The sequence below is a fragment of the Scyliorhinus canicula genome, chromosome 15 (assembly GCF_902713615.1).
Source record: "Scyliorhinus canicula chromosome 15, sScyCan1.1, whole genome shotgun sequence".
NCBI lineage: Eukaryota > Metazoa > Chordata > Chondrichthyes > Carcharhiniformes > Scyliorhinidae > Scyliorhinus > Scyliorhinus canicula.
Window position 1 is genome coordinate 57,164,120 of NC_052160.1, and position 22,274 is coordinate 57,186,393.

Below are 22,274 nucleotides of genomic sequence, written 5' to 3' on the forward strand. Positions count from 1 at the left end.
CCACCACTACCTCCACCTCTCTACCCGCCGGGGGCATCATTATCACATTGAGAAATCTCCTCAAATTGGCCGCCAGCTGCCTACCTTTCACGAAACCCGTTTGATCCTCCCCAATCACCTTCGGTATACAGTCCTCCATTCTACCCGCCAGTACCTTTGCCAGGAGCTTGGCGTCTACATTAATCAGGGAGATTGGCCTGTAGGACCCGCACGCCTCCGGGTCTTTACCCCGCTTCAATATCAGGGATATAGTGGCTTGCGACATTGTCGGCGGCAGGGTCCCTCTGTCCCTTGCCTCATTGAAAACCCTCGCCAAGACCGGGCCCACCAGCTCAGAGAACTTCCTATAAAACTCTACTGGGTATCCATCCGGCCCCGGGGACTTCCCCGACTGCATAGCCTTAAGGCCCCCCAATACCTCCTCTACTCTAATCGGGGCCCCCAGCTCTTCCACTCGCCCCCCACCAACTGTTGGGAATGTTAACCCGTCCAGAAACCTTTTCATCCCCTCCGGTTCTTCCGGCGGCTCCAAAGTGTACAGCTTACGATAGAAGTCCCGGAATAACCTATTCAATTCTGCCGGGTCCTCCACTTTGCGCCCCCCCCTCGTCCCTCACTCTACCTATTTTATCGCTCGCTATTTAACGTGACTCTGGGTCGGGCATGTGCCTGCCAGCAAATGTAAAATTAGAACATAGAACATAGAACATAGAACAGTACAGCACAGAACAGGCCCTTCGGCCCTCAATGTTGTGCCGAGCCATGATCACCCTACTCAAACCCACGTATCCACCCTATACCCATAACCCAACAACCCCCCCCCCTCCCTTAACCTTACTTTTATTAGGACACTACGGGCAATTTAGCATGGCCAATCCACCTAACCCGCACATCTTTGGACTGTGGGAGGAAACCGGAGCACCCGGAGGAAACCCACGCACACAGGGGGAGGACGTGCAGACTCCACACAGACAGTGACCCAGCCGGGAATCGAACCTGGGACCCTGGAGCTGTGAAGCATTTATGCTAACCACCATGCTACCCTGCTGCCCTAAATTCTACCCTGCATTGATATAGCATCAACATCTTTAATGTAGGAAAACTGTCCCAAGGCGCTTAAAAGTAGGGTTGTCAAACAAAATCAGGCACTTGGTCAGCTGCCCTAATATTTCATGAGATGTAAAGCTTGATCAGAATAGGTTGGAAGGAGTGTTTTAAAGGAGAAGGGAAAGGTGACAAGGTTTAGAGGAGAAATTCTGGAGCTTGGGGCCTGGGTGGCTAAAGATGACCAATTCGCAGAGCTAGGAAATTAAAACCTGTACAAGACCTCACAATTGGAGCGGAGAGACCTTTGGAGGGTTGTAGCACTGTCACAGGTTACAGAGATAAGGAGCAGGGAGGCCATGATGAGATTTAAACACCAGGATGACCATTTTCATTCTGACTGTGAGCCAACGGATGTTGTGAGCATTAGATCGATGGATGACTGAGATCTGGTGCAGGTTAAACTACCCTATAACCGTTTAACATGGTCAGTTCTACTTTTTACTAAGGACAACAAGAAACATGTAGAACCAGGTATGATATTTTGTTTTTCAACCTGTGTAAGCAGCTGAGGTAATCGGCTTTGGGAGAATTTAGACCTCCATAACCTGATTGCCCGCTATCCATATTATCATCAGTCTGGTCCACCTGCTTCTCATTCCAGAGTGAAGTCGACCAATTATTTTTTTTTTTCCAATTAACGGACAATTTAGCATGGCCTATCCACCTAACCTGCACATCTTTGGGTTGTGGGGGTGAAACCCACGCAGACATGTGCAAACTCCACACACACAGTGATCCAGAACCGAGATTCGAACCCGGGTCCTCAGTGCCGCAGTCCCAGTGCTAACCACTGCGCCACATGTCGCCCTCGAAGTCGGCCATTTTCTAAGGGAGACGATCTCCTGACCAAGAATTGATTGAGAGCAGCCAGTATACATACAGTACAAGCAAGAGTTTCAAGAAAGCATTCACTACATTTCAGCGTGATTCCAGATGACTTGAGTTGACAACTCTTGCAGGAGGTTTCCTGGATAAAAATTAGAGGAGTGTCTTTGAAACAAAAATTGTTTGAACGATTCGGGAAACTTGTTATAAAAATATTGGACATGGAGTAATGGAGCCAATATACTGTTTCATTGGTAGTTGAGAATAATCTAGGAATGAAGGGTCAATTCACTCTCTGGATATGTAGAAAGGTGAAAACATCATAGGATGGGCATGACTAGTCACCTTGTGGCCAGAGTGGGGCAATCTGTGAGGGGAGATGGGTTGGAGACAGGTAATAATAATCATTGAATACAGTGCAGAAGGAGGCCATTCGGCCCATCAGGTTTGCACCGACCCTCTGAAAGAACATCCTACCTAGGCCCATGCCGTCGTCGTCCACACCACCCCCCCCCCCCCACCCCCACCCGCGTCCCCCCACCCGTGTCCCCCCCCATCCCTGTACTCCAATAAACCCACCTGACCTTTCGGACACTAAGGGGTGATTTAGCATGACCAATCCACCTAAGCTGCACATCTTTGAACTGTGGGAGGAAACAATGCACCCAGAGGAACCCACACAGACATGGGGAGAACGTGCAAACTCCACACAGTCACCCAAGGCAGGAATTGAACCCGAGTCCCTGGAGCTGTGAGGCATTAGTATGTGCTACCATTTTGCCCACCATGTGACAAAGTTGCCAGGAATAGTACAACCATATTTAGATACAGACCAGCTTTGTGTACATCCTGTATAAATTGTTCGCCATTTTCTTTTCCTTCCCCAGATGTGTCCAATAATCCAGCACTACGCAAAGAGTCTTGTGAAAAATGCAGAAAAGAAAGCAAAACTGAATGTATCTGTCAACATGAAGGAGTGAGTAATCTGTCTGTTGGGTGAGACCCCTGCGTTCCTCCATCACACACAATCCTCGCCCATTAAATCATTTTCACTCTGCTCCGAGGACCTTCTGATCACCGCTGGTCTGAGTGAAATGAACGTGATGTTTGCTGACTCTTCCATGAACCTGCTGAGCATCCTGTGTTAACTAGTTGTAGCTGTTTATCAGCTGGTTGTGCTAGGACATACTAACCTCTCATTACAGCTCATAAAGTTACAGCACCTATTATGGACAACCAAGTACACATTTCCAAGTATCCTTGTGAGGAACTTATATTCTTCTGTTTATATCTACCCCCCCCCCCCCCCCCCCCCCGACATAAACAGTGGTAGTCAAGATTTGTAAAATTATTGAATGGTTACATCACAGAAAGAGGCCATTCAACCTGCTGTGTCTGTGCAGGTTCTCTGCCAGAGCAAATCCCCTCTCCCTCTAGTTTTTTCCTCTTTCCTCCTTCAGGTGCTCGATTTCCTTTTTTTAGAAAACCACAATCGAATCCTGCTCCACTACCACACTCTCTGGCAAGGCAGTCCAGATCCTAAACACTGCGTCAAAACAAGTTGCTGTTGGTTCTTTTGTCATATTGACTTTAAATCTTTGTCCTTTAGTTCTCGACCCTTCCACCAACAGGGAAAGTTCCTCCTTATTTGCTCGAGTTGATGATTTACGCCCTAGATTTCCCCAATGTCGCCTCTCGAGTTGTTCTGTAGAAACAAATTGTTGTGACAGTTCCTCTCCAACACATTGTCCCGCCGTCTATTTTTAAAAAAAGGCCATTTGGTCAGAGGACCTGACCTTTTATTTCCATTCTTTTTAAACACAAACCAGAGAACAGGGTGTTAATAATCTACCTTCCACTGTCTACGCTTTGTTGCAATCTACACAGAAACCCCTTTTACAGTGGGATACTATTTCACTCTAGACCAATATCAATCCAAATTAAAGATGTGTATAAATCGCTTTCCGTAGCACTTGAAGGCATAAAAAAAGGTGCAAAGTATGTTACTGGCTAATTCCGTTGGGTTGCCCCATGCTAGGCAAGTAGTAGTGTGGGATAGTGTAGAACCCCTCCTGTACCCAGACCAGGGTTTTTATACTAGTCACCTATCTAATCCCTTGTTAAGGGGAAGTCCATCCCCTCATTACCAGAGGGAGCTCGTATTCAGTGGAGGTCACGGGGGGGGATCTGATGCAGTAAACTCCACAGGATTATAACATTCCCTCTACACACCCCCCCCCCTTCCAAATCCAGAGATACATTCATGTCCGTGTCCGCAGGTGTGTCCAATGAACCCATAGTCATCCTAGCCCGAGATCGGCCGTTGGGGTCGATCGTGTGGCATCTGGAGGCATGTACTGAACCGGGAAGCGTCATTTTCATGCAGACGCCTTAGCGGGGTCATAGGAACGGAGTTGTCTGTGGGCACCAACACAGTGGGTTCCAGTGGTGGCATTACATCCATGTCAGTCTTCGAATCGGAGTTCAGCAGGACCTCTTCCGGCATCTCGGCATCCTCGATGTCCGAAACCGGCTTCTCCACGACAGATGTGGCCGGGGCTAACGGCAGCAGCTGGGGCGGAGGCAAAACTCGAGCTGGGGCAGGTTTCAGTCTGAAACCTCTCAAATCAGATCTGGCATCTCAGGGATGTGCCCATGGAGATGATCCATGTGCCAAATTGATTTGCACCCCTCAGCCCTCACTCAATTAAGAGACCGGTCCAGTCTGGGCTAATTTGCTGCCCGGGATCCATGTGGTGCCTTCCCCAAAGTTCCAAAGTTACGGACGTACAGCCGGCCTCCTGTGGCAGAGGTGCACAAAGGCATACGCCAGCCTGCGTCAGATTCGGCTCCACCTTGACCTCGGTAGATTTTCCTGCCAATGTCCGGGAAAACCAGTGTGTACGTGCCGGATGCCATTTGCGGTCATGAATGCTCCGAACTTTGCACTTGTGAAAGCTGTCCCATTGGCCGAAGCCAGCAGCTCGGGTATCCCGTGCATGCTGAAGGATTGCCGCAGCCTGTCGATGGTGGCTCGAGCTGTCATACTTTGTATTTTATGGACCTCCATCCACTTTGAATGGACAACTACGAGGATGAGAAACGTTGGGCGCGATTCTCCGCAAATGCGGCGAGTCGTAAAGGCTGCCGTGAAACTGGCCGTGTTTCACGGCAGCCTCCGCGCCCCCTCCCGGGACCCGATTCTCCACCCCGGGCGCGACCCTGTGAAGCACGGCATCGCGGGCTTAGCGACCGTCGCTAAGTCTGCGCGCCAAGCGTCACGGCGGCTGACGCGCACGATGACGTCAGCCGTGCATGCGTGGATGACGTCATCATGCATATGCGTCAAACCCGTGCATGCGCGGCCTGTCATGCCCCTCAGCCGCCCCGCGGACTGATCCTGCGATGCGGCGGAGGAACAGATAGTGCGCGGGTATCGGACCCGCTGCCCGCGATCGGTCCCCACCGATCGCAGGCCCATGCCACCCTCGGCACGGCCGTGGTGCGGCCATGCCAATCGGTGCCATGGTTGTCCGGGACGGCACTTTGCGGCCGTTTTCACGAACGGTGAGAGCAGGTGTGATTGCGTTCGTGAAAACGGCCGTAAAGGCCTGGGAACTCGGCCCATCGGTCTGGGGAGAATCGCTGTTCGCCGTAAAAAACGGCAAGCAGCGATTCGTGTCGTGGGGGGGGGGGGGGGGGGAATAGTGGGAGGGCGGGAAAAATGTCGGGAAGGCCCTCCCGCTATTCTCCGACCTGTCGTGGGCAGCGGAGAATCGCGCCCATTATCTCGAGACGGTCCAACTCCACGTCCACTTTTAACCTTAATGCACAAGGGACAGGCCGGTCGTGGAAAAACCTCGGTTGGGCATCGGGTCAACACTGATGTTGTCCACAGCCCCTCTGATGGTGCCTAAACCCTCCTGAAACACAGTCGGGAACCTGGCTAGAATCCCCTCAGGGCCATGTGGGTACTGTGGTGAATATGATTCACACCGGATTGTAATCTGTATATACATGTGTCTGTATTGTAAGTGCAGTTGCACTACCTGTCCTCCAGGGGGAGTAGCTCTGGGAGTGCTCGAGTTGTATGGGGCTTCTCCCTTGGCTCTGCCCAGGACTCCTCCCCCGGAAGCTGCTGTATAAAAGGTCAGTGCCACATGGTCAGCCGGCCAGTTCACCGAAAGTTCAATGGCTAATAGGCTGGCTCTGTTGTGAGTATATTAAAACCGCTATTCTAATCCTACAAGCACGTGTCCGTAGAATTGTTGGTTCCAACAATTTAATATACTCAGGAAACAGTCAAAGAAATCATGGAAGAAGCCCTCAAGCCCGGACGCCTAGAACTCGACCCAGAGGATGCAGAGGCTAAGGAAATTTTTTCCCACTGGCTGAGATGTTTTAAAGCCTACCTGGCAGAAGCCAGCACAGTCGGAACAACGGAGGAACAAAAACCTACTGCACGCGAGGGTAAGCCACAGAATCGCCACACAGCTAAATCCGGCCGGTTCTTACACCGCAGCGCTGGCAATATTGGACAAAATGTACGTTAGACCCATTAACAAGGTTTATGCACGCCACGTGTTTACGACCCGCCGTCAGCGGCCTACAGAAACGCTAGCCGAGTTTGTAAGGGAATTGAACAATCTTTCCAATGACTGTAATTATCAAGCCGTTACCGCGGCTGAACATAGGGAGCTTGCTGTGCGGGACGTTTTCGTGGCGGGCCTTAGGTCTAACTATGTGCGCCAAAGACTGCTAGAAAAGGGGGCCCAGGGCTTAGACACTACTGTGGAGGCTGCTATCACTATGGAAGTTTCCTTCCGCAGCCTCACGCGTTTCCCGCAGACCCCGCGACCCCATCGTGGACCCCTGACCAACAGTCCCCCCCAGGCCTGTGCCGCACGGCCCCCCAGCTACCGCGCTGCCAAAGCCAGTTACTCTGCTGCCCCAGCCAGTTACTCTGCTGCCCCAGCCAGCTACGCGGCTGCTTTAGCCAGCTACTCGGCTGCTTCAGCCTGCCATTTCTGTGGCCAAAGCCAGCACCCACGGCAGCACTGCCCGGCCCGTAACGCGACCTGCAGCAGCTGCGGGCGAAAAGGACACTATGCCAGAGTGTGTCTGGTGAAGAAAGCCCCAGCCTCTAACCCTCCCACGGCTCAAAGCACTCATTTCCTGAATTCACAGGCCTGCAGGCCCGAAATGCTGCAGCCTGTATGCCGACTCCGCCCCCTCCCGACATGTGCGACTCATGGGGGCGGCCATCTTGGCAATCCTCCTCCATGCGGCCGGCCATGTGCGACTCATGGGGGCGGCCATCTTGGGATCCATCCCCTTCAAACTCTGAAACTCACCTCGACGACTACGAACTCAGAGGGCAGTCATCACGGGGCCACTCCAGCACAGCTCATCGTGCCGCCAACTACCCGCAACTCAGCGCAGTCACCCTGGATCAATCCCGCCCCAAGCACCTACGAAGTTCGATGGCGGAGGTCCAGATCAACGGGTACAGCACGCCATGCCTCTTTGACTCCGGGAGCACCGAGAGCTTTATACATCCAGAGCTGGTAAGACGCTGTTCGCTTTCTATTTTTCCGGTGAGCCAAACTATCGCCCACGCTTCGGGCTCCCACTCAGTCCAAATCCAAGGATGCACCGTTGCTACGCTCACAATTCGAGGCGCTAGTTATTCTAAATTTAAACTTTATGTCCTGCCCGACCTCTGTGCGCCACGCTTATTAGGCCTGGATTTCCAGTGCAACCTCAAGAGCCTCACCCTCAGCTTCGGCGGGCCCCTGCCCCCACTCACTACCTGCAGCCTAACCACGCTGCGCATCTCCCCCCTCCGCTCTTCGCCAATCTTACTCCAGATTGCAAGCCAGTAGCTACTCGCAGCAGGCGATACAGCCCACAGGATAGGGTCTTTATCCGATCGGAGGTCTGACGGCTGCTCAGTGAGGGGATCATAGAGGCCAGTAATAGTCCCTGGAGAGCTCAGGTGGTGGTCGTCAAGACCAGGGAAAATTTTGCATGGTCGTCGACTATAGCCAGACCATAAATCACTTTACGCTCCTAGACGCGTATCCCCTACCCAGAATTGCAGACATGGTTAATCAGATTGCCCAATATCGGCTATTTTCCACGGTGGATCTGAAGTCTGCATACCACCAGCTCCCAATCCGCCTGGAGGACCGCCACTACATGGCATTCGGGGCCAATGGCCACCTCTTCCATTTCCTCCGGGTCCCTTTCGGCGTCACTAACGGGGTTTCGGTGTTCCAACGAGCAATGGACCGAATGGTAGACCAGTACGGGCTGCGGGCCATGTTTCCGTATCTAGACAATGTTACCATCTGCGGCTATGACCAGCAGGACCACGACGCCAACCTCCACCGTTTTCTCCAAACGGCACAGAAATTAAATCTCACTTATAACAAGGAGAAATGCGTTTTCCGCACAAACAGACTGGCCATCCTCGGCTACGTCGTGGAGAACGGAATCCTGGGCCCATACCCGGACCTCATGCCCCCTCTTAGAACTCCCCCTCCCTCATTGCCCCAAGGCCCTCAAACGGTGCTTGGGGTTCCTCTCATACTACGCCCAGTGGGTCCCTCAATATGCGGACAAAGCCCGCCCACTCTTTAAGGCCACACGATTTCCCCTGTCAGCTGAGGCGCGCCAGGCCTTCAGCTGCATCAAGGAAGACATCGCCAAAGCAGCCATGCGGGCGGTGGATGAATCCACTCCCTTTCAGGTTGAGAGCGACGCCTCAGAGGTAGCTCTAGCAGCCACTTTAAATCAGGCAGGGAGGCCCATTGCATTTTTCTCCGTACCTATCCGCTTCAGAACTCCGACACTCCTCAGTTGAGAAAGAAGCACAAGCCTTCGTGGAGGCTGTTCCTCACTGGAGGCACTACCTCGCAGGTAGGAGGTTCACCCTCATCACCGACCAACGATTGGTTGCCTTTATGTTTGACAACTCGCAAAGGGGCAAACTAAAAAATGATAAAATCCTTCGGTGGAGGATCGAACACTCCACCTATAGTTACGATATTAAATATCGACCGGGGAAGCTCAACGAGCCCTCGGATGCCCTATCCCGAGGGAAATGCGCCAGCGCGCAGATCAGCCGTCTGAAAGCCATCCACGTTGATCTCTGCCATCCAGGGGCCACCTGGCTCGCCCACTACAACAGAGCCCGAAACCTGCCTTTCTCCAACGAGGAGGTAAAAGCGGTCACCAGGGACTGCCCGATCTGTGCAGAGTGCAAACCGCACTTCTATAGACCAGACAGGGCCCACCTGGTCAAGGCTTCTAGGCCCTTTGAACGCCTTGCAATCGATTTCAAAGGGCCACTCCCCTCCACTAACAAGAACATTTATTTCCTCAACATCATCGACGAGTTCTCCCGATTCCCTTTTGCCATTCCATGCCCTGATATGACCTCCGGCACAGTCATTAGGGCCCTCCATAGTGTCTTCACCCTGTTTGGTTTCCCCAGCTACGTGCACAGCGTACAACCCCAGGGGGAACGGGCAGGTGGAGAGGGAGAACGCGACGGTCTGGAAGAACGTCCTACTGACCCTCCGGTCTAGAAAACTCCAAGTCTCCCAATAGCAAGAAGTCCTCCCAGACGCCCTCCACTCAATCAGATCCCTCCTCTGTACAGCTACAAATCAAACCCCTCACGAGCGACTCTTCATTTTTCGAGGGGCACTACCACGGGAGTCTCACTTCTGGCGTGGCTGAGGACACCAGGCCAGGTCCTCCTGAGGAAGCACGTCAGGGGGCACAAAACTGACCCCCTTGTTGAACAGGTGCACCTCCTCCATTCCAACCCCCAGTACGCATTCGTGGAGTTCCCGGACGGTCGCCAGGACACCGTATCCCTTCGCGACCTGGCACCCGCTGGATCCAGCCCCCCCCCTACCCCCGCTGAGGAATCCCTTACCCCGTTCCCTATGCTGCCGCCCCCTCATGCTCCCGATTCCGCAAGCTCACCCCACCAGTTCCACGCGCCAGAACCAGCCCGCCCCCAGTCTCCGGTCGAGCCAGCGGTGTATGAAGTTCGGACGAGACCCGCCCCGGAGTCTGCCATCGTACCCCAGCTCTCAACACCCACCCAGCCACCGCAAGAGGCTGCAACCCCGGTGCTCCGCAGATCGAAAAGAACAAATCATCCACCGGACAGACTAACTCTGTGAGCCACCACCCCCGCTGGACTCGATTTTTTCACAGGGGGTGAATGTGGTGAATGTGATTCACACCGGATTGTAATCTGTGTATACATGTGTCTGTATTGTAAGTGCAGTTGCACTACCTGTCCTCCAGGGGGAGTAGCTCTGGGAATGCTCAAGTTGTATGGGGCTTCTCCCTTGGCTCTGCCCAGGACTCCTCCCCCGGAAGCTGCTGTATAAAAGGTCAGTGCCACATGGTCAGCCGGCCAGTTCACCGAAAGTTCAATGGCTAATAGGCTGGCTCTGTTGTGAGTATATTAACACCGCTATTCTAATCCTACAAGCACGTGTCCATAGAATTGTTGGTTCCAACAGGTACATTCGGTAAATTCTTTGCCTATCCAATCTGAGATGTTGCAGCCATCAAACCCGTCCCAACAAACTCAGGCCATTGCCATTTACGACCACCAATGGCAGGTATACCATCTGCTGCCATTTTCTACTGGGACCATCACAGTGTGTGTAGCAAGGTGGGCGTTGGTGTCCCTGAGGATCAGCATCTGCAGACTGGAGCGAATAGGGTCAAAGATACAGCAGCTGATTACGGATATCACTGCACACTTACCCAACTCCATACGGATGGAATGCCCAATCACCTACAATGAAAGCCAAATTGGGGTAACCCAAGGCAAAGTTATGCAATGCAGCTTTCGATAGGCCTCTTCTTCACCAACCATGTTATTGGCCTAGTCCTTAGAGCGGCGGTTGCACCTGGTGGGGCGGACGCACCTGGCAGGGCGGAGAGTCCTCTCTGGGTTGGCTGCACTCCGGTGTCTTATGACCAGTGACCGCCAGCCAAAACCTGTACTCCGGGCCTCCGCGGTTGGGGGTTCAAGGCCTTGCTGGTGGCGGCGGACAGTGTCCCTGCAGGAGATGTCCCACTACCGGGGCTTTGCGTCCCGGGCGGGACCTGGGCAGCGTACGGTTTAGTGGCTGAAGCTCAGCACCTCCATTCCTCTGAGCTCCTGGACCACTTGCTCTGCACTCTCACAGGAAATGCAATTTCCATGGTGCATTGTAAAGCCAGGTCAGTCACAGCCAGGAGGCGTCTTTGCGTGCTGGCAGATTCAGTCTCGCAACAACTCGTTGAGCGTGGCACCAAATTTGCAGATTTCAGCTAATTTGCAGAGGCAGGCCAAGAAGTCGCTGGTTGATTCCAACTGGGTCTGAGTAGCTGTATGAAATTGGAATTGTCGGTCGATTAATGGTGGCTGTGGGTCAAAATGTTCCTTCACTAAGGTCACCAATGCCATGAACGACCAGGTATCCGATGCATGGGGGTGGGTGAGGCTCTTTATGATGCTGTTCGTGGGCCCACTGTAGGCCATGAGTAATACCACAGCCTGCCGTTCGTCCCCGACAATCCTGTTGGTATGAAACAAATATTGCATGCGTTTGACATACTGTCCCCAATCATTGACTCCTGCTTGACATGGTTCGAGCTTACCAATATGCAGCATTTCGGTGGATGGTTGAGATGCCTCTCTAGGCCTAGATGAAGTGTGCCCGGCGCGAAGTACCTGACAGCAGCTCCACTTCTTTCTCGTCGCCAGCGTAAAATCCGCTATAGTAGCACGCATTTACCAAGCAGGTAGAAAACAAAGGTTAGGTTTATTTACGACATACAAAGGAATGCAATTGTCCATGTGGCTGATTTGACTCAATTGCTGAAACGTGGCCGTTTAGGTGCATTGAGTGCCTGTGCTACTCCCAGGTGAACATGTGTTCAGCTGCGTGAGAAATTCCCACGAGCATTATTTTAAAGGACCAGCCATCCAACCCTGCAGGTCTGCTGCTGATCACAGAATCATTGCGGCACAGAATGAGTCCATTTAACCTATTGAGTCTGTGCTAGCTCTCTGAGTGAGCAATGCACCTAATGTCCTCATTTTTAGATAATCCAATTGTCTCTTGAATACTTTGTTAAAACCTGCCTCCACTGTACACTCAGGCTATGCACTCCGGAGCCCAGCCACTCGCTATTTAAAACAGTTTCTTCTTCTGTCTCCATTGCTTCTTTTATCAATTAGCTGTGCCCTCTCATTCTCTGATCCTTCCACCAATGGGATCAGTGTTTACCTATCTGCTCTGTCCAGATCCCTCTTATCAAATCGTCTCTCAATCATTTTAAGGGAAAAAATCTCAGCTTCTGCAATCTATCTACATAACTGAAATTCCTCATTCCTCATTCCTGGAACCAATCTTTTCTGCACTTTCTAATGCCTTCGCATGTTTCCTAAAGTGTGGTCCCCAAACCTGGACACAATACTCCATCTGAGAGTAAACCACTATTCTATAGAAGTTTAACAGAACCTTCTATGTCCCTAGGCTACAAAATGAGTATGTTTCACTAACCACACTCTCTCTCTCTCTCAATCTGTCCTGCCACCATCAATGGCTTGCGCACAAATACACCCATGTCCCTCTGCTCCTGCACTCCCTTTAGAATTGTACCCCTTATTTTCTTTATATCTCTACATTCTTTGTACCAAAAATGATTCATTTTACACTTCTCTACCATCTGGGAAAGTGACTGTTTGTTTGTAAAAATATTTTGAGAAAATGGTGGTATTCTGTAAAGAAGGCTGTGTGTGTATTATTTGATCAAGCTGGGGAAGATTAATAAAGGCAGCTTGTCTGGGAAGGATAAAGGTGCTTGATGCATGCAATTGTAGAATCCACTTCACCATAGCCTCTCATTATAAGTAACTAGGTTGGGTTTTACAATTTGCATTAGGAGATAGATGAGGGCATGGCCTTTTAGCTGTTGAATTTCAAAGGGGAGTTTAAGGGACTTTTACAACTTACAAAGGTTTCATAAATAGGAACATGCATGGGTCATTCAGCCCTTCGGGCCTGCACCACCATTCAATGATTTCATGGATGATCTGTGGCCATCCATATACCTGCCTATGGCCCGTATCCCTTATAACCTTGTTTAACAAAAGCTTATCGCAGATTTATAGTTATAATTATTATATAATTATAATAATCTTTATTGGCACAAGTAGGCTTACATTAAAGCAATGAAGTTACTGTGAAAGGCCCCTAGTCGCCACACATCGCGCCTGTTCGGGTACACAGAGAAAGAATTGAAAATCGCTTATTGTCACAAGTAGGCTTCAAATGAAGTTACTGTGAAAAGCCCCTAGTCGCCACATTCCAACGCCTGTTCGTGGAGGTTGGTACAGGAATTGAACCCGCCCTGCTGCCCTGCCATGGTCTGCTTTAAAAGCCAGCTATTTAGCCCTGTGCTAAACCAGCCAGAATTCATAATGTCCAAATTACCTAACAGCACGTCTTTCTGGACTTGTGGGAGGAAACCGGAGCACCCGGAGGAAACCCACGCAGATACGGGGAGAACGTGCAGACTCTGCACAGACCGTGACCTAAGCCAGGAATCGAACCTGGGACCTTAAAATTAACAACTGATCTGGAATCAATTGCTGTTTGTGGAAGAGAGTTCTAAACCACTCTTTGTGTGTAGAAGTGTTTCCTAACATCTCTCCTGAATAGTCTGACCCTAATTTTTAAACGTTGCCCCCCTAGTTCTAGAATCTCCAACCAGTGGAAACAGTTGATCTTTATCTACCCTGTATTTTCCTGTTAATATTGTGAAGACTTTGATCAGATTACCCCTTGACCTTCTACATTCTAGAGAAAACAGACTTTATTTGTATAATCTCTCCTCATGACTTAACCCCTGAACTCCAGATATCATTCTTATAAACCTACTTTGCACTCACTCCAAGGCCAAAATATCCTTCCTGATGTGTGGTGCCCAGTACTGCTCACAGTACTCCAAGTGACGTCTAACCAGGCTTTTATAAAGCTGCAACAAAACCTTTACATCCTTATACTCCAGTCATCTAGGTATAAGGGCCAGCATTCCATTAGTTTTTTTGAGACTACAGAACAAGGCCAGCAGTGCGGGTTCAATTCCCGTACCGGCTGAGGTTATTCCTGAAGGCCCCTTCTCAACCTTGCCCCTTGCCTGAGGTATGGTGATCCTCAGATTAAAACACCACCATACATCTCTTCCCCCCTCAAAGGGGGAAGCAGCCCATGGTCATCTGGGACTATGGCGATTTTACCTTTACCTTACTTGATTACTTTCTGCACTTATCTGTGGCATTTTAAAGATTTGTGCACCTGAATCCCAAGGTCTCTTTGGACATCCGCTGAATTTAGCTTCATACCATCCGTTTTTGTCCAAAATGGAACACCTCGCACTTGTTTACATTGAAATCCATCTGCCACAGTTTTACCCATTCACCTAGTCTATCAATATCTCTTTGTGATTTTGTGCTGTCATCTACACAGCCTATAATACCATCCAACTTGGTGTCATTACCAAATATGTATACATGACTTCCTATGCCATTATCCAAACCATTAATGAATAATTTGAACAAATGAGACCGTAACACAGTTCCTTGTGGGACATCACTAGTCATATCCTGCCAATTTGAGTACCTACCCATTATTCCTACGTTCTGTCGCCAGCCACTCAACCAATTTCTCAGCCATGTCAGTAATTTTCCCTCAATTCCGTGGGCTTCTACCTTAGTTAACAGTCTCTTAGGTGGGACTTAATCATATGCCTTCTGGAAGTCCATAAAAACACCTATCGACATTCCTTTGTCCACTACCTTAGTCACACCTTCGAAAAATTCAATGAGGTTTGTCAGGAATGATCTACCTATCATTAATCCATGGCTCTCCCTGATTAACTGAAAATTTTCAAGGTGTTCAGTTACCCTATCCTTGATTATAGACTTCAACAATTTCCCCACCACAGATGTTAGGCTAACTGGGTCTGTAATTCCCTGGTTTTCCTATTTCGCCCTTCTTAAAAAGCGGTGTGACATGAGAAAATTTCCAATCCAGAAGGACAACTCCTGAATCTAGGGAACTCTGAAAGATCATAGTTAGGACATCTACAACGTGTTCCCTTACTTCCATTAACACCCTCGGTTGGAAACTGTCAAGTCCTAGGGATTTGTCACTTTCTATTTCCATTAGTTTCCTCATTATCAATGTTCTGCTTGCGTTAATTTTATTTAGTCCCTGTCCCTGATCCATTATTAATGTCCTTTGACCTCCAGCAAGCTATCCTCCTTTTCTACTATAAACACTGAAGCATGTTATTTATCACTATTGGATAAATGTTCATGCACAATTAAGTTAGTAATTATTGCTCATTGTTATATTCAATATTGCTTGTCCCCTTGTAGAATCCAGGACATATTGCTGAAGGAAATAATCCCTGACACACTCCAGAAATTCACTACCTTTCTGTCAGGTGCTTGACTGCCTCTCCCAATCTATGTTATTGTTAAAATCCCCCATTAATACTCCTTTCTGCATTTATACAATCTAGCACTTCCGAGCTGCTACCAGGGGATCTATACACACCTATTACAGCTTTAAATCCTTTACTGTTCCTCACTTCCACCCACAAGGTTTCCACAGGATGCTTTCCCCTCATTATATCCTCTCTTACTAAAGACTTTATTCTGTTTCTAATCAGTAAGGCTACTCTCCCTTTCCCCGCTGTTTAAATCCTCTTCACGTTCTTTTATCCTGTTTCTCTGCCGCTCTTCTCCTGCATTTAGGAAGGCAAATGCAATGTTAGCATTCATGTCGAGAGGGCTAGAATACAAGATATGGGATGTACTTCTGAGGCTGTACAAGGCTCTGGTCAGACCCCATTTGGAGTACTGTGAGCAGTTTTGGGCCCCGTATCTAAGGAAAGGCGTGCTGGCCTTGGAAAGGGTCCAGAGGAGGTTCACAAAAATGACACCTGGAATGAACAGCTTGTCGTATGAGGAAAAGTTGAGCACCACGGGTCTTTACCCCTTCGAGTTTAGAAGGTTGAGGGGGAAATCTTATTGAAACTTACAGGATACTGCAAGGCCTAGATAGTGTGGACGTGGAGAGGATGTTTCCACTTGTAGGAAAAACTAGAACCAGAGGACACCATCTCAGACTAAAGGGACGATCCTTTAAAACTGAGAGAGATGAGCGGCAACATATCATCCTGGATTTGCACCTGCAGCCACAAAACACCCAACCGTTCCCCATAATATTATATCTCCTATCACTATTGCTTTTCTAGTCATTTCCATCCCCATACCCACTCCCCCACCCCCCATACAACTAAGCCAACCATGGTGCCATGGATTTGGCTCTGGCTGCACTGGAAACACGCTGCTATAGAAACACACTGCTGGCCTCTCCCCTCCTCTTGATTTCCATCTCCATGGCCTCCAGTGCTGTATCCTGAACCAGGGAGCCCTCTCTCTGGCCTGGTTCTCCATTTCTCTTCTCTCCAATTGTAGCACAGGCAGCAGCAGACTCCTTTCAGTCAGTGCGGTTTCCCTTCAAGAGGGGAGACTGCCATTAAGAGCTGGATGCCAGTTGAAACGCATGCTGGCCTCACACTGTTAGGTCCCATGAATCGCATCAAGCCTGTCAGTAGCATGGGTCATGTTGGGCTGCAAGCTGAAATGGTTCAAATGAGGAGGCAGCTTGAAGTTGTAATGCTCGCTGCCTCATTGGTGATGGGCTCAAGCAGACGGGGAATCATAGCCCTTGTGAAAGAAACAGGCGTAAACAAAATTTTAGTCAACAGTGTGACGGGCGAAGGTGCAAAGATTATGATTTTACGTGGATGATATCAGAGCTGAGATTTTCTGGTCATCAGGCTGGACTCTTACTCCAGAAAAGAGGAGATTGAGCGGTAACCTCACAGGGCTCTTTAATAATATGAAAGGATTTTACAGGGTAATTATGGAAATTATTTCACCATGGCAATATTTTGAAGAGTACTGGGGTTATCCCCAAGGTCCTGGCCAATGTATATCCTTCAATCAACATTCAATAAACATATTATCTGGTCATTATCCTATTGTTGGTTGTGGGAATTTGCTGTGTTTTTAGCTGCCACATTTCTATACTGCAGCACTGACTACATTTCAGAAGTACTTCATCAGCTGTAAAGCATTGTTATATGTTCGGAAGATATGAAAAATGATACGTAAATGCCGGTCTTATTTTTTGATGTGAAGCAAAAATGCCAGCATAGAGCAATTTGGCTGAATGGCCTATTGTGCTCTGCTCCAGGGCCAACTAACAAAATACTTTCAGCTGTAACAAAGTGATTTCTCTTCTGCCAGTATCTTTGGAACGTACAGCATGGATGTGATCACCAGCACTGCATTCAGTGTGGACGTTGACTCCATCAACAACCCTAATGATCCATTTGTCAGATACGTCAAGAAAACAATACAATTCGATATCTTTGACCCTGCAATTATCTTTTCTTGTAAGTGATTATGAGAGTAAACTTGCTCAGAATATAAAAACAGACAGTAAAAGTTTCTACAAATATATAAAACAAAAAAGAGTGGCTAAGGTAAATATTGGTCCTTTAGAGGATGACAAGGGAGTTTTAATAATGGGAGATGAGGAAATGGCTGAGGAACTGAACAGGTTTTTTGGGTTGGTCTTCACAGTGGAAGACACAAATAACATGCCAGTGACTGATAGAAATGAGGCTATGATAGGTGAGGACCTTGAGAGGATTGTTATCACTAAGGAGGTAGTGATGGGCAAGCTAATGGGGCTAAAGGTGGACAAGTCTCCTGGCCCTGATGGAATGGATCCCAGAGTGATAAAAGAGATGGCTAGGGAAATTGCAAATGCACTAGTGATAATTTACCAAAATTCACTAGACTCTGGGGTGGTCCCGGTGGATTGGAAATTAGCAAACGTGACACCACTGTTTAAAAAAGGAGGTAGGCAGAGAGCGGGTAATTATAGGCCAGTGAGCTTAACTTCGGTAGTAGGGAAGATGCTGGAATCTATCATCAAGGAAGAAATTGCGAGGCATCTGGATAGAAATTGTCCCATTGGGCAGACGCAGCATGGGTTCATAAAGGGCAGGTCGTGACTAACTAATTTAGTGGAATTTTTTGAGGATATTACCAGTCCAGTAGATAACGGGGAGCCAATGGATGTGGTATATCTGGATTTCCAGAAAGCCATTGACAAGGTGCCACACAAAAGGTTGCTGCATAAGATAAAGATGCATGGCATTAAGGGTAAAGTAGTAGCATGCATAGAGGATTGGTTAATTATTAGAAATCAAAGAGTGGGGATTAATGGGTGTTTCTCTGGTTGGCAATCAGTAGCTAGTGGTGTCCCTCAGGGATCAGTGTTGGGCCCACAATTGTTCACAATGTACATAGATGATTTAGAGTTGGGGACCAAGGGCAATGTGTCCAAGTTTGCAGATGACACTAAGATAAGTGGTAAAGCGAAAAGTGCAGAGGATACTGGAAGTCTGCAGAGGGATTTGGATAGGTTAAGTGAATGGGCTAGGGTCTGGCAGATGGAATACAATGTTGACAAATGTGAGGTTATCCATTTTGGTAGGAATAACAGCAAACGGGATTATTATTTAAATGATAAAATATTAAAGCATGCTGCTGTGCAGAGATACCTGGGTGTGCTAGTGCATAAGTCACAGAAAGTTGATTTACAGGTGCAACAGGTGATTAAGAAGGCAAATGGAATTTTGTCCTTCATTGCTAGAGGGATGGAGTTTAAGACTAGGGAGGTTATGCTGCAATTGTATAAGGTGTTAGTGAGGCCAGACCTGGAGTATTGTGTTCAGTTTTGGCCTCCTTACTTGAGAAAGGACACACTGGCACTGGAGGGTGTGCAGAGGAGATTCACTAGGTTAATCCCAGAGCTGAAGGGGTTGGATTATGAGGAGAGGTTACGTAGACTGGGACTGTACTTGTTGGATCTTATAGAAACAGATAAAATTATGAAGGGAATTCACCACTGGCGGGTGAAAGCAGAACTAGGGGGCATAACCTCAAAATAAGGGGAAGTAGATTTAGGACTGAGTTTAGGAGGAACTTCTTCACCCAAAGGGTTGTGAATCTATGGAATTCCTTGCCCAGGGAAGCAGTTGAGGCTCCTTCATTACATGTTTTTAAGTTAAGATAGATAGTTTTTTGAAGAATAAAGGGATTAAGGGTTATGGTGTTCGGGCCGGAAAGTGGAGCTGAGTCCACAAAAGATCAGCCATGATCTCATTGAATGGCGGAGCAGGCTCGAGGGGCCAGATGGCCTACTCCTGCTCCTAGTTCTTATGTTCTAAAATAATTGGGTCTTTTTAGTTGAGGTAGTGCAGCTTTTTTTTTTCTCTTCGGTTGAGGAGAGACCTTTTTAACCCCTCCCTTGAAGTTACAAAGCCAATGTGCAGAGTGGACTAATCCATCTCATTGCTTGCTCCAAAAACCAATTCAAATTCAAATTGAACCTAATTCAAGGTCTCCACAGGAGAGACCTACAAGATCCAAGCTGACCAGAGAAGGCAATTGCCCCTCATCTGGGGCTTGATCTGACGCTTGATCTCGGCCAAAAGGCTGAATAGCGATGTTGAGGAGATATTTTAGTTGCTCTGTTTCCTCTTACTGCTCTGTGACCATTTCACGCTTCTAGCAACTTTACGGGAAAATCTTTTGAGCTAAAGATGGAGCGGCTAGTCTAACGGTAGAACCATTAATTGCCCAGCTACATCTAAACCTGACCCAACTAGTTTTGCCTATTTGAACCCATCTCTGTCTAGTCTCACAATTTAAATGTCTTCACCACCCTGGGAATACAGATTAACATTTCATTCTGGGAATGTTTTGAGCTTGTGGAAGTTAAGAATATGTAAGTGGGCAATGCGTCCATCTGAGTCCAAAGATTGTGGCTTTGAACATATAATCCAGATGCGTACTTCTGTGTAGAACTCGGGGTGCACAGCACTATCAGAGAAAATCTCATTCGGATAAAATGTTAGTGAGCCCTGATTTGTATTTTCCAGTCAGTGTAAAGGATCTCACATTATTATTTTGAAGAACAGGAGTTCTTCCAGTTTCAACTGGAAGGGAAGTTCAGGCTCCCCCCGGGGAACACCTTTAGGTACATGCAAGTAAGGGCGTTTGTCAGGCGGCAGGTGGCGGGGTACAGGACAGGGTGCTCTCGGGGGTATGGGTTGGAGAGGGGAGGATCTCGGAAGTGTACCAGGTGATGCAGGAGGTAGACGAGGCCTCGGTGGAGGAGCTGAAAGATAAATGGGAGGAGGAGCTGGGTGAGGAGATTGAGGAGGGGACGTGGGCGGATGCCCTAGAAAGGGTGAACTCCTCCTCTTCGTGTGCGAGGCTTAGCATCATATAGTTTAAGGTACTGCATAGGGCTCATATGACCAGGACAAGAATGAGCCGGTTTTTTGGGACCAAGGACAGGTGTATTAGGTGCTCAGGGAGCCCAGCAAACCATGTCCAAATGTTCTGGGCATGCCCAGCGCTGGGGGAATTTTGGAAGGGTGTAGCAAGGACGGTATCGAGGGTGGTAGCAACAAGGGTCAATCCAGGCTGGGGACTCACAATATTTGGGATTGCAGTGGAGCCGGGAGTGCAGGAGGTGAAAGAGGCCGGTGTTCTGGCCTTTGCATCCCTAGTAGCCCGGCGGAGGATTCTTCTTCAGTGGAAGGATGCGAGGCCCCCAAGCGTGGAGGCCTGGGTCAACGATATGGCGGGTTTATTAAATTGGAGAGGGTGAAATTTGCCCTAAGGGGGTCAGTGCAGGGGTTTTTCAGGAGATGGCAACCATTCCTAGATCTCCTGGCAGAACGGTAAAAACAAAAGGTCAGCAGCAGCAGAAACCCGGGGAGGGGGGGGTGTTGTCTCTTTGTTTTTGTTTTGGGTTGAATGTCTGTTTTTTGCCAATGACGGGCGTTAATTTATTGTTTCTCTTTTGATTTTTACGGCGGGGGTTCTGGGTTTTTTTTTGTCTTAGAATTTTCTGTTACTGTTTTCTTTTTTGTGAAAATGTGAAAATTTGAATAAAAATTATTTTTTTAAAAAAAGGAGTTTTTTCAGTTTCTTGATCAATATATATATATATTTATAACTCCGCTTTCTTTCTTTCCCTTTATCTCTCCCTCTTTCTTTCTCTTTCCTTTCTGTCTGGCTGTGTGTGTGTGCGTGTCTCTCTCTCTCTGTCTCCCTGTCTGTCTCGCTTTCCCCCTTCCCCCTTTCTAAATCTGCGCAGGACTACTACAATTGATCATCAATGTTTGATTTTGAATTTTTTTCCCATTGTTCTAGTTGTTTTTCCAAAACTTAATTCAATCCTGGAAAAGTTTGGACTCAGCACCTTCCCTCGAGATGCGGCTGACTTTTTCGCGAACGTTTTGTCAGATTTGAAGGCAAAGAGACAAAAAGGAGTGCACACAGTGAGTGTTGAACTACCTGTTGGAATGGTCCAGGTTCTGCGCGCCAGTGCTGCCTCTCTCCCTCCCTCAATGCTAACCTTTTTCTAACTTGTTCTCTATAACTAGAAAGGAAATGGCTACAACAATATTGTTACTGGTACCTGGGGAATATTCTGTTCTTTCGCAGTTACTGAAGATGAGCAGTTTAAGCGTGTTCAGTCTGGTTGAAGGCAGCTCTACAGTCACTGGCCTGGGACTCTCCAGTCTCCCACCCTAAAGTGAAAATGACAGGGACGATGGCCACTTTCACCTTTCCTCTCTGGCTTTGGCTGACGTTAGAGCGGGATATCAGGAGAATCTATGGCAGGCTTGCTGGGCGGCATGGCGAAGAACCGGCATATCTGCACATTTTCCACTCAAGGGGCCAATGGGCACACTTCGGAACGGTGAGGTTTGACAGGACAAACTGAATTTCAAAAACAGTTGGGGTTTTAAGGAAAGGAAGAATAGTTGAGCAAAAGCACAGCAATATCACCGCAATACGTCCTCCCCGTGTGTGCGTGGGTTTCCTCCAGGTGCTCCGGTTTCCTCCCACAGTCCAAAGATGTGCGGGTTAGGTGGATTGGCCATGCTAAATTGCCCGTAGTGTCCTAAAAACTAAGGTTAGGGGGGGGTGGGGGTTGTTGGGTTACGGGTATAGGGTGGATACGTGGGTTTGAGTAGGGTGATCATTGCTCGGCACAACATCGAGGGCCGAAGGGCCTGTTCTGTGCTGTACTGTTCTATGTTCTATGTTCTAATAAGTTAAACTTCAAAAAGAG

At 48.6% G+C, this 22,274-nt stretch overlaps 1 protein-coding gene across 1 annotated transcript in view; it reads left to right on the forward strand.

The window, feature by feature from the left end:
* The window catches only part of LOC119978649 (cytochrome P450 3A21-like), an 85,007-nt gene that overhangs the window by 29,768 nt on the left and 32,965 nt on the right, over positions 1–22,274 (forward strand). The window contains exons 6-8 of the mRNA XM_038820437.1: positions 2,820–2,908; positions 17,351–17,499; positions 21,347–21,474. Coding sequence (XP_038676365.1) covers positions 2,820–2,908; positions 17,351–17,499; positions 21,347–21,474 — 366 coding nt within the window. The remainder of the gene's footprint in view (positions 1–2,819; positions 2,909–17,350; positions 17,500–21,346; positions 21,475–22,274) is intronic.